We start from the raw sequence: 15,415 nt of genomic DNA, 5'->3' as shown, positions 1-15,415 counted from the left end.
AGATCACCACCTTGTGGAGCTCAGAGGAACTGCCGCCCCGAGAAACATCTCGTAGTGTGAACACGGCCTTGTGCTGTGTGTGTATGTACTGTATATCCTTATAGATGGGTCATCTCCTCTCCCACCAAGGGGGAGAGAAATATATTACTGTCTATTACCATCACATGCTCACCCCCCCCCCCCTTTCCTGGCCAGGCAGGCTGCATGCTCGGATTAACAGTTTGGTATTTATTTCCTGGCTGACCTCACACAGTTTTTTTTTTTTGTTTCTTTGCTTTAAGGACACTTTTAAAAACCTACTAGATTCAGAGTCTGGAATGTAATTTTGGGGGACTCAAAATTTGGGTGTGTGAAAGAAAAAAGTCTTTACCACTTTCCGACCTCCCTATAGCAGTTTTATTGCTACAGGGCGGCCGTGCTGCTCAGAACCACGTATATAAACGTGATCCTGCACTTCCAGGTAGTGTGCACAAGTGCGCGCTGCCAGCGGCTCACTACCACTGTGATTCTACACAGCAGGTCCCGCAGACACGATGTCCGCTGGCACCCACTGATCGTTCGGTACACAGACAGAATGGCAATCCGTCTATGTAAACAAGGCAGATTGCCGTTCTGTCAGTAGGGAAGGCATAAATCCTGTGTTCCTGCAAATCAGAGGTACTGATCCGTGCCTTCCCCTAGTAAAAGCACCTCCCCAATACTCAAACACTGGCTAGGCACACATTTAACCCTTTGATCGCCCCTGATGTTAACCCCTTCCCAGCCAGTGTCATTAGTACAGTGCATATTTTTAGCACAGATCACTGTATTGGTGTCACTGGTTCCCACAAAGTGTCAGTTAGTGTCTGATTTGTCCGCCACAATAAAGTCCCGCTGTAAGTCACCAATCACCGCTATTACTAGTAAAAAAATAAAAATTCCATAAATATATCCCATAGTTTATAGATGAGATAACTTTTGCACAAACCAATTAATATTTGCTTATTGAGATTTATTTTAAACAAAAACATGTAGCAGAATACATGTTGGCATAAATTGATGAAGAAATTTGATTTTTTTTTAATTTTTTATTGGATGTTTTATAACAGATTTTTTTTTTTTTTTTTGTCGGAAATTTTTTCTTTATAGCGCAAAAATTTAAAACCGCAGAGGTCGTCAAATGCCCCCAAAAGAAATCTCTATTTGTGGGAAAAAAGGACATCAATTTTATTTGGGTACAGTGACGCATGACTGCGCAATTGTCAGTTAACGACTTCAGCCCTGGAAGATTTACCCCCCTTCATGACCAGGCCATTTTTTTGTGATGTGGCACTGCGTTAATTTAACTGAAAATTGCGCGGTCGTGCAACGCTGTACCCAAATAAAATCGATGTCCTTTTTTTCCCACAAATAGAGATTTCTTTTAGGGGTATTTGATCACCTCTGTACCCAAATAAAATCAATGTCCTTTTTTTCCCACAAATAGAGATTTCTTTTAGGGATATTTGATCACCTCTGCGCCTTTTTTTTTTGCGCTATAAACAAAAAATGACCGAAAACTTTGAAAAAAATAAAATAAATATTTTTTACTTTCTGGAGGGCGGCGCCTGTAAAAACAATCAAGTGGCTGAACAGCCCATATGATTGGTTTTATGGTGCAGGGAATCACCGGCAGAAAAAGAGGATATGTGAATGATGCCTGTAGCTCCACCCATCATCCAGATATCTTCACTCAAAGTCCATGATGTCATCTGAGGTCGTTGGGCAGGAAGTGGTTTAATACAGGAGAATAATGTCCACGCCCCCCTAAGCATACGCTTATTTGTAGAGACATAAACCATTTGGAGTGCCAGAATACCAATCTTCTTCTCATTGGTATAATGTCAAGGATATTGCAGACAGAGAAAATGAGCTTTTCTACGTTAGCAAGCATGTTGTGTGAAGGTCCTTCTTCGTTATAATAACAATGTGGGGGAGAGAAATCCTCTGCACCTTCCTCCAGTACGGCATCCATATCCTCTCCATTGCCTCTTGTCTCTGCATCCTCTAGGAACAGCATATCAGGATCTGACTCCGGTTGGGAAACTGGAGAAGGAGAAGAGGCGGGGAGTTTTAGAGCTCTGGACAAAGATGGCCGTATTAAGACGTAAACTGTCCAAGGAATGGCGACAGAAAATTCTGCTTTGGTCAGGTAGCCCACATGTTGTGTGTCTGAGAAAGAGCTAGAACCAGAAAGAGACATTGGGGGTAAAGCATGGACTTTATATACAGTCCAGCATTTTGGACAGATAAGACAGGGTCACCCTGTACCTCCGACCATTACTCTATTATTCTTTAGGATAGAATCAATATTTCTCATTCCATCTTCCATTGCATTGGAAGAGAGGCAAGGGTTAAGGCAGGTTCACAGGCTGCAACTGCAGAAAGATATACCCCCGAAGAACAAGACCAACACATGAAGTTACCACCAGAAGATGCTGCAACCCCTCCAAGGACACATCCAATCATCATGACTGAGTATACCCTTGAAGGACACAGCATCCTCCAATGACAACTCTTATGGCTAAGCTCACGAAGGCCACATCAAGCAAATAGGTGACTCATCATCAGGGCTAGTTTTCCCAGAGAATAGGTGCAGGTACTACCCCTTTCTCTGTCCCTTCCCACCTCTGAGTATCATTCCTTGGTCCCATCCCCCTACCCACCTCCGAGCACCATTCCTGGGTTCCAACCCCTACCCACCTCCGAGCACCATTCCTGGGTTCCACCCCTACCCACCTCCGAGCACCATTCCTGGGTTCCACCCTCCACCCACCATTTCTTGGTTCCAACCCCTACCCACCTCCGAGCACCATTCCTTGGTTCCACCCTCCAACCACCATTTCTTGGTTCTACCCCTACCCACCTCCAAGCACCATTCCTTGGTTCCGACCTCTACCCACCTCCCAGTGCTGCCCTTTTAGACAATACAGAACCAGGTATCATTTTGTGGTGCTGAGTAATTTGTATGGAATTTGGTAAAGATAACAAGAAAAACAGTAAAATAGATTCCTAGATTCCCTGCAGCCGGTAACGAAAGATCCCCTAACAACAATGGACCACCCATAACAGAATGCCCCCCTGGCAAATAATAAACTACTGGCTGCAACAACAGGTCTCCCCACAGCCAGCATCAATAGACCCCTCCCAGCAACAACTGACCCCCAGAAGTTTAAGACCCCCCCAGCAATAGTAGGTCCTCCACCAGCAATAATAGATCTCCTCAGCAACAAAAGACCCCCCTGCCAAAATAGATCCCCTCCATCTAAAATAGACCCCCCAGCAGCGAGCATCAATAGACCCTGCAGCACACTCCAGCACCCCTTGCCATTACATACAGTCAGTGCTACAGGTGCCCAATTTGCGGTCCCCCACGTTGTCGCTGAAAAAAAATCCCTCCTTATTATGCTAGAAAACCTCTTCCTCTTCATAAATGCCTAATCTGACATCCTGCAATGCAGGAAGAAGTGTCCCGGTTGGGACAAGGTGTTGACCACTAAGACATTCTGCTGCTCTGTCCTTCTGTTCACTTTGCACCCCTTCTAGAATGAGCTTCTAGCTTAACCACCATAAAAGGTGACAGACAATTCTGCTTTTGTCAGGTAGGCCACATGTTGTGTGCCTGAGATAGAGCTAGAACCGGATACAGACATTGGTGGTAAAACTGGGTCCTACTCTGGTACAAGAGACACATTGTCACTCCAAGGCTGAGTATTGAGTGGACCTTTGGCAGAGCCAATCTCCTGTGATTTAGAATTGGCTCCCTTTCTCCTGGTCTCCACCATAGCTACAAGTGAGGGTATCCCCCCTGTGGGGTACTCATGGAATAGGGTGCAGGTGATAGGGTGCAGTGTGTCTGAAAGGAATATGCGGTAACCCAGGTGTTGACTGTCCTGCAACAAGTGGTGAAAGGGCATCGGAGTATCTTATCAGGACTCTAGGGGGAAGTGGAATTTAAGGGTGTGACCAGTGGTGTGATCACCTGAGACTGAGCTCTGAATTTTAGCGCCAAGTTTGAAAAGCTTACGCCGTAAGGGGAATACATTCCAGACTTAGTAATGTTTTATAGAGTAATGGTCAAAGTTACAGGGTGACCCGGTCTTATTTGTCCTGAATGCTGGACTGTATATAAGGTCTATGCTTTACTCATCATGGTGGGCATACCACCAAAGAGGTCCTCAGGGACTGGGTTCCATAGGTATGAGGTTCCATAGTGATGAACTACAACCCTGGACCTGTATAGCACCCTGTGGCTAACTCAACACATTGCACTAAGTGCCATAGGGAGCACCTCATGCTGGATCCAATGCCTGAAACAACATTACAGGGCATTTCCAGAGCGTGGGGGTCTGAGTACAGCTCCCAAGGTTGCACCGATCCGGGTACATCGCTTCTGTGTAGACAGTAGAAGACAGCGAGGGCTGATTGAGGAATCAGAAGATAAAAAAAAAAAAAAAAGAGGAAAATAATAAACTAGTGAAGATAACCCGCAAATATATCCCATTCTAGGTTGGTGCACACTATTCTGCTCACACAATCAGTGCAAGTCCAGCTGGTCACTGAGGCATCAAAAGAAACTTGAATGGACAACCATGCTCTAACAAAATACTCCTTTATTAGAATATATCCAGAAGTGACAACATGGCAGGAGAGATGAGACTGTCAACGCGTTTCACACTACAAGCATTTAGTCATAGCAAACCCGCCATACTGCTTTCTCTCTATTTAAACATACAACATCAATTACCATATTAATTAATATTTAAGCTGATCATCATAGACATGTGCAGAATGGAAACATTTGTTTTATTTCAGATAAATCTGTTTAGTTATTTATTTCGCTTTCTAGAATTAGTTTCATTTCACGCTTTGAGAACAATTGAAATTCTGATCGGTCGAGAAATGATCGACTGATTCGAATTGTGTGTGAAGAAATAGCTGGTTGTTAAGCAGCAAGCTGGGAAGCCGGCCGCCCACATCCTTACCAACCATGACTCATCAGCTGTCAGCGGGCTTCCCCACTGACGGATGAATGGAAAGAAATGTTTTTTAAATAAATGCGGTGGGGTCCCCCCCCCCAGTCTATACCAGGCCCACGCCAAAATGTAAAAAAATAAATAAATGGCGTGGGTCCCCCCAAAATCCATACCAGACCTTTACCTGAGCATGCAGTTCTGCAGGTCAGGAAAGGGGGGACAACAGGTGCCCCCCTGCCTAACCCATACCAGGCCATATGCCCTCAACATGGGGGGGGTGCTTTGGGGCAGCTCTCTTCCAGCCAGCCACCCACTGCCCCTGTGCCAGCCAGCCATCCACCACAGGGTGCCAGCCAGCCACCAACCCACCACAGGGTGCCAGACAGCCGCCGACTCACCACAGAGTGCCAGCCAGCCACCCACCACAGGGTGAAAGCCAGCCACCCACCCACCACAGGGAGCCAGCCAGCCATTAAGCATTATACAAATAGTAACATATTCAGTACCAGATTTCTGTCGAAAATTGTCTTAATTTTTCAAAACTTTAAATGTACAAAATATCGGCCGATACCGATACGTTGTGACCAAAATATCGGCATCGGCCCTGAAAAAACCATATCGGTCTATCCCTAACCGAAGGGTCTGGTATGGAAAGGGGGAGGGGAGCACACCTTTTGTTCTATTGCCGGGCAATGCCGGCATTCTTTTCTTTCAATTCATCTGTCAGTGGGGAAGCCCGCTGACAGCTGATGAGTCATGGTTGGTAAGGATTCGGGCAGCCGGCTTCCCGGCTTGCTACTTAACAACCAGCTATTTCTTCACACAGAATTTGCATCGGTCGATTGTTTTTTTTGACTGATCCGAATTCGAATCGTTCTGAAAAGTTGGAAATCAAAACGAAGAAACAAAACAAATTTTAACAGATTTCAACAAAATTCATTACAATTTAATTTGGAGATTTGGATACATCAGAATCTAGGAATAATCAAAAATTTGTCGGAATTTGTATTCGCACCGAAACGAATTTCACGTGTCTAACACTTAATGGCCACCCGCTAACAGCTGGGCTCCCAGCCAATGCAAATGGCCGCCGATGGCAGGGCCCACTCTCCAGGCATGGATCCTCTACATATGTGTGCCATAACACCATCCTGCTGATAGCTGGGGACTCAATGACCACTCGGGACATCCTGGAAGACTTCTGGATACCAAAGGAAGCTCCTGAAATCCCGCACAGCTGCCCAGAACCAGACCCGCCCACCAATACTTCCAATAGGTAGGAAAACTTCATACAAAAATGGTCCTATAAGTGAGGAGGACAAAAAAGGAACTCAGCCAATTGGCTTATACTGAATATTTATGGGGATGGGGTCTTATGGGGGGAGGAACTAGGACGGAGCTACCCAAACAGGAAAGCACATTATGGCCACTAGATGGAACTGACCATTATAGGAAATCCCAATTCACCATGACTGGGGGAATGCGGGTCACATTTCATCAACACATTTATAACAACCAGATCTGTAAGAGTTTGTGAAATCTTCCCGCACAAAATGTACTCAGGACAGGAATACGGCTTCTCACCAGTGTGCAATCTCTGATGTGTGGAAAGAGCGGACGTCTGTGAAAAACATTTCCCGCACTCAGGACATGAATACGGCTTCTCACCAGTGTGCGATCTCTGATGCACGGAAAGAGTGGACTTATCTGAAAAACATTTCCCGCACTCAGGACAGGAATACGGTTTCTCACCAGTGTGCAATCTCTGATGTGTGGGAAGATGGGACTGCAATGAAAAGCATTTCCCACACTCAGGACAGGAATACGGCTTCTCACCGGAGTGAGATCTTTTATGCACATTAAGAGTGCCTTTCAAACGGAAACTCTTCCCGCACTCAGAACAGGAGAACCTCTTATCTCTTGTAAGTACGGCAACGTCCCTCACAGTCTGAGGTTCCTCAGGATAAGAGGAATACGATGGTCCGGCACCGTCCCTCACAGTCTGAGGTTCCTCAGGATAAGAGGAATACGATGGTCCGGCACTGTCCCTCACAGTCTGGGGTTCCTCAGGATAAGAGGAATACGATGGTCCGGCACCGTCCCTCACAGTCTGAGGTTCCTCAGGATAAGAGGAATATGATGGTCCGGCACCGTCCCTCACAGTCTGAGGTTTCTCAGGATAAGAGGAATACGATGGTCCATCTACACTGTGTGGTGCCGGATGGACATTTGAGGTAGCCGGGTTTTCTCCTGGACTATACTGTGTGATGTCCTCATCTTCTACTTTACAGTCTGGAGACAAAGTGAGACAATCCTCTGAGGGTTTCCTCATCTCCCGTCCATCTACTAAAATAGAAATACAAAGATTATTACTAGACATCAGCAGATTGGTTCCCCTAAACCAGGACTCCACCCACATCAGGCAGCTTTGTCTCTAAGGATCTTACAATTCTCCCCTCGAGGTAAATAGTAAATGGGTCCTCTGATCTCCTACCAGTTCATTTCTTTATTCATGGACCTTAGTCAGAGAGTGAGGAAACAACGAGAACTGTCTTTTATAGGAGTGATAGTGATGAGGGGATTATAGGACGAGTGTCCCCTCCCCCTCTATCACTCATTGCCATCTTCCCAACACAAGAAGTCCCGCACTTCCTTATTTAGTCCATGATTTAAACATGAATAACAGCGGGGCTGAGCCCCACCAGAGGTCAGAGAGTGAGGATGGGGGGAGAACAACCAAGATGAAGACTGGACTGATCCTGAAGAACACCATCATTGGGTTACTGACTCCTCCCTCATTATCACTTTCTGTTTAAGGTTCCAAAGTTAGAGGATAAATGAAGGGTTGGAAAAGGTTGGTGCCGGCGCTACCTGTTAAAATGTATATTGGCCAAGATCCTATAGGTATTTACTCATCATAAGATCCTATAGGTTTATACTCATCATAAGATCCTATAGGTTTATACTCATCATAAGATCCTATAGGTATATACTCATCATAGGATCCTATAGGTATATACTCATCATAAGATCCTATAGGTTTATACTCATCAAAAGATCCTATAGGTATATATTCATCATAAAAAGATCAAAGATATAAATAAAGATAAATAATCCACAGGCGATGATTAAGTGCAAACAATAGGATCTATGTTTGGGCTGAAATATCTACACCCTTATAAAGTGCTCAGTGCTGGGAAAATAAGTGTTGGAAACACTTATGAGGTATAGGCACTTCATTCACTGACCTCATTCATCTCACTGACCTCATTCATCTCACTGACCTCATTCATCTCACTGACCTCATTCATCTCACTGACCTCTCTTTTTTTTACAGGCACTATATTAAAGGAGTCTTCTCCCTTTATTCATTCAGTTATTTATTTTATTTGATTTATACATGTTTTTGTGGTTGTTTTACCAGGTTTACTTATTATATTGATTTATCCACATTCCCGCACTGGATACGGCACTACCAGCACTCTATAAATAAATTCTATTACATTTGCACCTTGTTTTATTTAAGGTTTCCAACACTTTATATGTTTGACCTTTTTATGATGAGTATATACCTATAGGATCTTATGATGAGTATATACCTATAGGATCTTATGATGAGTATATACCTATAGGATCTTATGATGAGTATATACCTATAGGATCTTGGCCAATATACATTTTATAACAGGTAGTGCCGGCACCAACCTTTTCCAACCCTTAATTTATACTTCACCCCTCTTACCCAGGGGTTTGTTGGTGGCAGCTTTAAGCCTTGTACACACGATAAGAAATTCGGTCGGGAAATTTCGTCCGACGACCGATCTGCCGATTTTCGGCTTGTTAGTATGGTGCTTTCGACAGCCGACTCCGACTTTTCGGACGAAAAAATCCTGCTGTGCAAGCATTAAAATTTTTGTCCTCCGCCAAAACACGTCCAATTTTCGTCTCATTAGTACAGATTTCGATGGGGAAAATCTTATGAGCAAGACTAGGCATACTCAGAGAAGAAAGAACACAGAGAAAGCAATCCAACACATGACATCACTTCTGAAGTAGAATTCTGTCGTGCTGGAAAATTCGTGTGCAGTCTAGAGCACATTCCAACCAACAGACACCACTCTGGACAAAAGACGGACGACCGGTTGGCGGAAATTCGTAGCATGTGTACGAGGCTTTACACCTGTATATATATTTCTCACATATTTCATAGCGCTGGTCACCTCCCCCCCCCCCCTTTTTTTTTTTTTTTTTTTTGTCAACAAACTATTTGTTCTTTCTTTGTTATAATCAATATAGGATATCACCATTAACTGCAATCCTATTTAAAACTTTCCTATTAAGAACAATCCTATTTGGTTTGGAAAGGACTGTCAAGTAATTGCATTAGTTCATCTTTTCTTAACAATAATAAAGGATCGCCAATGATTAGTATCAGAATAACACACACCCCGAGTTGTCGGTTCAGGGTGGTGGGGGAGATTTGTGTAATCAGCACTCATCGTCCTCCATTCATCATGTTCTGTTTCTCCATAAGGAGGAACAGGTAAGGATTAACCTCACTGACGACCCCCCCCCCCCTTTTTTTTAATCACAAAGTTGGAGGATGTTCTCACATTATTATCACCATGTAAAAGTCTGTCCTCCAATCAGATCATCAGATATAAAATAAATAATAAATGGGTACAATCATGTAGTGTAAAGAATGGTGTATAAATATTCACAGAAACATTCACCCAATGGCAGCTAACATTCAGAAAGTTTCTTTCACTAAAAACACAAAAACAAATAAAACGCAAAATCAAAAATAAATGTCTTCCCCCAAATCTGTAGACAATAAGTGGGAAATAGTTTCCCTCCTCTCCTCCTTCATCTTCCTCCACGGTATATATAGGAGGGGAGGGGGGAAAGAAAATATGGGCGGAGCCTGCGCAGGGACATCCCAGGGAAGGGGTATCTGAGTGAAGGATCACATTGTGAAGCTTGTTTAGTCCGCACTGCTCAAGTCCCGGCTTTGTAATTCTATCATCTTGGGTTTTAATGTTGAATAAAGCAGATAGACGGAGAGCACTAGAGGGGGGGGGGGGTTATTTTCTACTCTTCCCCCCCCATATATACCATGGAGGAAGAGGAAGGAGGAGAGGAGTGAGCGATATCCCTAGAGGGGGAAGGGATCTGTGGGACTCGCTGGTAACACAGGAGTCAGATGGTAAGGTGAGTGGAAGTGACCACCAGCAACTTTTACATCTGCAATTTCTGCACTCGCACTTTATCATTTATATTGGCCCAGACTGATGACACGCGTCACATAACACACATTTCTATCCTCTTATTGGACAATCACATTACTATTTATTCATTTCCTGACACTGTTTAATACATTTCATATTTTAGAATTGTAAGTCTGATTGTTACACGGCGCGGTGATATCGCACAGATTGGATTATTATTTCCCACTTATTATCTACAGATTTGGGGGAAGAAATTTATTTTCATTTTCATTAGATTTTTTCATCAGATATAAAATGTCCAGCTGGTAGGAAATGGGCGTAACAAAGAGAATCCATATTATGTGTATATACAGTATCTGACAAAAGTAAGTACACCCCTCACATTTGTGGAAATATTTTATTCTATCTTTTCATGTGACAACACTGAAGAAATTACACTTTGCTACAATGTAAAGTAGTGAGTGTACAGCTTGTATAACAGTGTAAATTTGCTGTCCCCTCAAAATAACTCACCACACAGCCATTAATGTCTAAACCGCTGGCAACAAAAGTGAGTACACCCCTAAGTGACAATGTCCAAATTGGGCCCACTTAGCCATTTTCCCTCCCCGGTGTCATGTGACTCGTAAGTGTTACAAGGTCTCAGGTGTGAATGGAGAGCAGGTGTATTAAATCTGGTGTTATCGCTCTCACTCTCTCATACTGGTCACTGGAAGTTCAACATGGCACCCTCATGGCAAAGAACTCTCTGAAGATCTGAAAAAAAAGAATTGTTTCTCTACATAAAGATGGCCTAGGCTATAAGAAGATTGCCAAGACCCTGAAACTGAGCTGCAGCACGGTGACCAGGACCATACAGCGGTGTAACAGGACAGGTTCCACTCAGAACAGGCCTCACCATGGTCAACCAAAGAAGTTGAGTGCACATGCTCAGCATCATATTCAGAGGTTGTCTTTGGGAAATAGACATATGAGTGCTGCCAGCATTGCTGCAGAGGTTGAAGGGGTGGGGGGGTCAGCCTGTCAGAGCTCAGACCATATGCTGCACACTGCATCAAATTGGTCTGCATGGCTGTCATCCCAGAAGGAAGCCTCTTCTAAAGATGATGCACAAGAAAGCCCGCAAGCAGTTTGCTGAAGAGAAGCAGACTAAGGACATTGATTACTGGAAACATGTCCTTTGGTCTGATGAGACCAAGATAAACTTATTTGGTTCAGATGGTGTCAAGCGTGTGGCGGCAACCAGGTGAGGAGTACAAAGACAAGTGTGTCTTGCCTACAGTCAAGCATGGTGGTGGAAGTGTCATGGTCTGGGGCTGCATGAATGCTGCCGGCACTGGGGAGCTACAGTTCATTGAGGCAACCATGATTGCCAACATGTACTGTGACATACTGAAGCAGAGCATGATCCCCTCCCTTCAGAGACTGGGCCACAGGGCGATTTTCCACCATGATAACGACACCAAACACACCTCTAAGACGACCACTGCCTTGCTAAAGAAGCTGAGGGTAAAGGTGATGGACTGGACAAGCATGTCTGCAGACCTAAACCCTATTGAGCATCTGTGGGGCATCCTCAAATGGAAGGAGGAGGAGCGCAAGGTCTCTAACATCCATCAGCTCTGTGATGTCATCACGGAGGAGAGGAAGAGGACTCCAGTGGCAACCTGTGAAGCTCTGGTGAACTCCATGCCCAAGAGGGGAAAATAATGGTGGCCACACAAAATATTGACACTTTGGGCCAAATTTGGACATTTTTTTAACTTAGGGGTGTACTCACTTTTGTTACCAGCGGGTTAGACATTAATGGCTGTGTGTTGAGTTATTTTGAGGGGACAGCAAATTTACACTGTTATACAAGCTGTACACTCACTACTTTACATTGTAGCAAAGTGTAATTTCTTCAGTGTTGTCACATGAAAAGATAGAATAAAATATTTACAAAAATGTGAGGGTGTACTTACTTTTGTGACATACTGTATATAGCAGTGGGTAGAGGGGAGAGAGCAGAAGTATGTAATGTACAACATAGAGTATATAGTGCAGGGGTCAGGAGTATGTAATATACAACATAGAATATATAGTGCTGGGGTCAGGAGTATGTAATGTACAACATAGAGTATATAGTGCAGGGGTCAGGACTCATAATATTGGTATTCAGTAATCAGTGGTGGATTACATGTATTTATGTCATGTATGTATTTAGTGTTAATGACCCACCTGTGCTGATCTCTGTAGGAGTTTCCTCCTCTATAAATGTCCCCGTTATTCCATCCTCCTCCATAGACTGCTGATCATCCCTCACATACGTCTCTTCTTCTTCTTCTGCTTTAACCTCCAATTCTATATCGATTGGATCTCCACTCTAAACCAAGAAAATTAGAGTGAACATCATCTGAAAGTTATAAGCTTTAGCATTGTGATATTATAAAAAAAAGAAAAAAAAAAAAAAAGAAACATCCTCTCCAGAAGTCCATGTTCTAGATGCTCCAATCCACCAACCTTGTAACATTGAGGGATGGTGTGACCTTCCTGTGTGGAATCCCAGGAATACAGAGGACGGGGACATCTCTCTGGTGGGTTTCTGTAGCTGGATGACTCCTCCATGGTGTCCTGATACAGATCTCTGCATTCCTTTAGAAACTCTGACTCCTCCATCACCCCATCCTCATCATCCTCCTCTTTTATCTCTTCTTTAACCTCAACTTTAGAATCTCTTAGGTTTCCACTCTGAATATAGAATAAAAATGACATCAATGGTAACAATGCAGATAATGTACAGATCCTAATGATACCATCAGTGATTGTTCCTCATCTATCTGATGATGGTGAGGGATGGTGTGACCTTCCTGTGTGGAATCCCGGGAATACAGAGGACGAGGACATCTCTCTGGTGGGTTCCCATTACTGGATCCATCTGTAGGAAACACACACACTGACTGAATACATTGTTTCTATGTGTTTATCAGATGATGGGGGGATCTAGGTGGACCCTCCGTACTGCTCTCTCCTTTACAATAAATTCTCCTCTTACCCGGTGATGCGAGGGGTGGCTGATTCTCCATCATGACGTCCTTGTAGAGATCCTTGTGTCCTTCTAAATACTCCCACTCCTCCATGGAGAAATAGACAGTGACATCCTGACACCTTATAGGAACCTGACACACACAATGATACAGTCACCATCCAGACACATCCCTTGTCTATTACTGGATAATGTCCCAGAATTCCCAGCACTGCTCACCTCTCCTGTCAGCAGATGGACCATCATGGTGGTCAGTTCCAGGATCTTCTGCTCTCTGTTCCTCTCAGGTATCGGAGAACGAGGTAGAAGCACCATGGTGGGGCTCTGGGTCCTGCTCCATCCTCCTGAGATTGGCTCCCCATTAGACTCCTTCACTACAACACAATCCTACAAATCAGGAGAAAGATAAACCAATATCAATCATCTGACATCATCTACATGTCTACAATAAGAACATGGTCTTTTGGCCAGACTAGATAAGAGTGGTCATGTGACCTCCCAGATTCCTCCTCACCTCTCCGATCAGCAGGTAGATAATCTCCAGGGTGAGGCTTAATAACCTCTCAGTCATGTGACTCCGATCCTCCTCCATCCTCATTGGTGTGGTCATGTGATCTATGCGGGTTTCTCTGTAGACAGATAATGAAGAATTATCTGGATTGCATTGGTTGGACAATATTAGGATGGGCATATAAGGGGTTACAGGTAGGTTGCCCCCGGTGGGAATTGGAACATGTAGATTGGGGTAATTAGGGGGATCTTTTTATTAAGAGTGGTCACAGGTTCTCTGAGACCATCAAGACCAATGCGAGCCCAAAGCCCTTGATTGGACAGGAGGAGGGACAGTCCACTGCCAGAGTGTAGGGGAGTAGAGGAGAGTGCCGGTATTGAGGAATCAGAGGATCAGATAAGTGTTCGGCCGCAGGCCGGTATTTGTGGGAGGAGCTAGCGGGCTTTATAGTGCCGCCCCTCCGCTATACCGGCCTGCTGCTGCTCGGATCGTCACTCGGCTGGTCAGGTGTTCTTGTTGGTCACCTGACGTCGGCCGGATACCGCTGTATCGTGGACCGGACTTCTGGTCGGGACCTGTGACTGGAGACACCGCTGCTGGCGCCGGGCTCCCCTATTCCTGCGGCGCATCCCAGCACTTCCTCCGCCTGTGCTGTGCTCGTCCTTCCGCCCCATCTCCTCTGCCTCCGGCCGCCGTCTGCACGTCCAGCTGCCAGCTCTACTCTGCTGCTTCTCCCCGCTGTTCAGCAGGGGGACAGGTACCTGCAGGGTATGGGGGGGGGAGGGGGGGGGAGACTTTCCTGCACACACTGCCTGCCTCCCTGTAAGGCCACGGCTAAATCACACAGGCTCTCTTGCACACACTGCCTGCCTCCCTGTAGGCCACGGCTAATCACACAGGCTCTTTTGCACACACTGCCTGCCTCCCTGTAAGGCCACGGCTACTCCATTACACAGGCTCTTGCACACACTGCCTGCCTCTCTGATAGGCCACGGCTACCTTTTATTATTCATGTTCCCCTGCACTCACTGCCTGCCTGCTAGCCTCGGTTACCTCATCTTATGTCCTCCTGCATTACTGCGCCCGGGTCTGTTACACGGGTACCCGGTATTGGGGGGGGTTCGCTCTGCTGTACGGTGTGGGGGGGGGGGGGGGGTTGGTGCTCGGGGGTTGGGGGGGGTCTCATTAGCATTGCAGGTTCCATGTTATGTTTCTGGTGGGGGGTATGTGTGACCCCCCTTGACCGTTTGCCTTTTTTCCTTCAGGTTCTCTTCATGTCCTTCGCCGCCGGCATCAGGTACTACTTCAGGTTCAGGTTCCTTGTGTACCACACGGCTCCGCTTATCTAGTCTTCACAGACGCCACTGGCGTTACCCATAGGCACTGTTAGGCCAGTTCTTCTCTTTGGCCTCCTCACGCTTAGTCACTTGTCTGGCTTGTGCCCAGTGGTTAGGCCCCTTCCGGTTACACTTCAGGCTCGTTCCACACTTTTCTATGATTCACCTGCGGACGCCATTTGGTTCCTGTGCATCGTCACGGCTTCATCACCTCTGTGCACATACCACACTTCATGTCGTTGTCCTCCTCGTAGGCACTGTTTTGCTGTTGCACTCCAACTGTGTTGTTCTTGTCATGTTTGTTCCCCCCCCCTCCCCCG

At 45.3% G+C, this 15,415-nt stretch overlaps 4 protein-coding genes across 4 annotated transcripts in view; 1 reads left to right on the top strand and 3 right to left on the bottom strand.

The window, feature by feature from the left end:
* The window catches only part of LOC309548830 (zinc finger protein 701-like), a gene marked incomplete at both ends in the record, with an annotated part of 21,724 nt that extends 7,906 nt beyond the window's left edge, over nt 1-13,818 (bottom strand). The window contains 4 exons of the mRNA XM_082248767.1: nt 13,046-13,139; nt 13,257-13,380; nt 13,467-13,634; nt 13,762-13,818. Coding sequence (XP_082104893.1) covers nt 13,046-13,139; nt 13,257-13,380; nt 13,467-13,634; nt 13,762-13,818 — 443 coding nt within the window. The remainder of the gene's footprint in view (nt 1-13,045; nt 13,140-13,256; nt 13,381-13,466; nt 13,635-13,761) is intronic.
* The window catches only part of LOC309548838 (uncharacterized protein), a gene marked incomplete at its 3' end in the record, with an annotated part of 605,194 nt that overhangs the window by 286,621 nt on the left and 303,158 nt on the right, over nt 1-15,415 (bottom strand). The window lies entirely within an intron of this gene.
* LOC309550245 (uncharacterized protein) overlaps nt 1-15,415 on the top strand; it is a gene marked incomplete at its 3' end in the record, with an annotated part of 2,091,994 nt that overhangs the window by 1,993,684 nt on the left and 82,895 nt on the right.
* Nucleotides 1-15,415, bottom strand: part of LOC309548828 (uncharacterized protein) — a gene marked incomplete at both ends in the record, with an annotated part of 61,142 nt that overhangs the window by 9,682 nt on the left and 36,045 nt on the right. The gene's annotated exons all lie outside the window — the stretch shown is intronic.

This window comes from Pelophylax lessonae (genome assembly GCF_965119305.1).
Source record: "Pelophylax lessonae genome assembly, chromosome: 3".
Classification (NCBI taxonomy): domain Eukaryota; kingdom Metazoa; phylum Chordata; class Amphibia; order Anura; family Ranidae; genus Pelophylax; species Pelophylax lessonae.
This window is presented reverse-complemented; position numbering and strand designations above follow the sequence as displayed.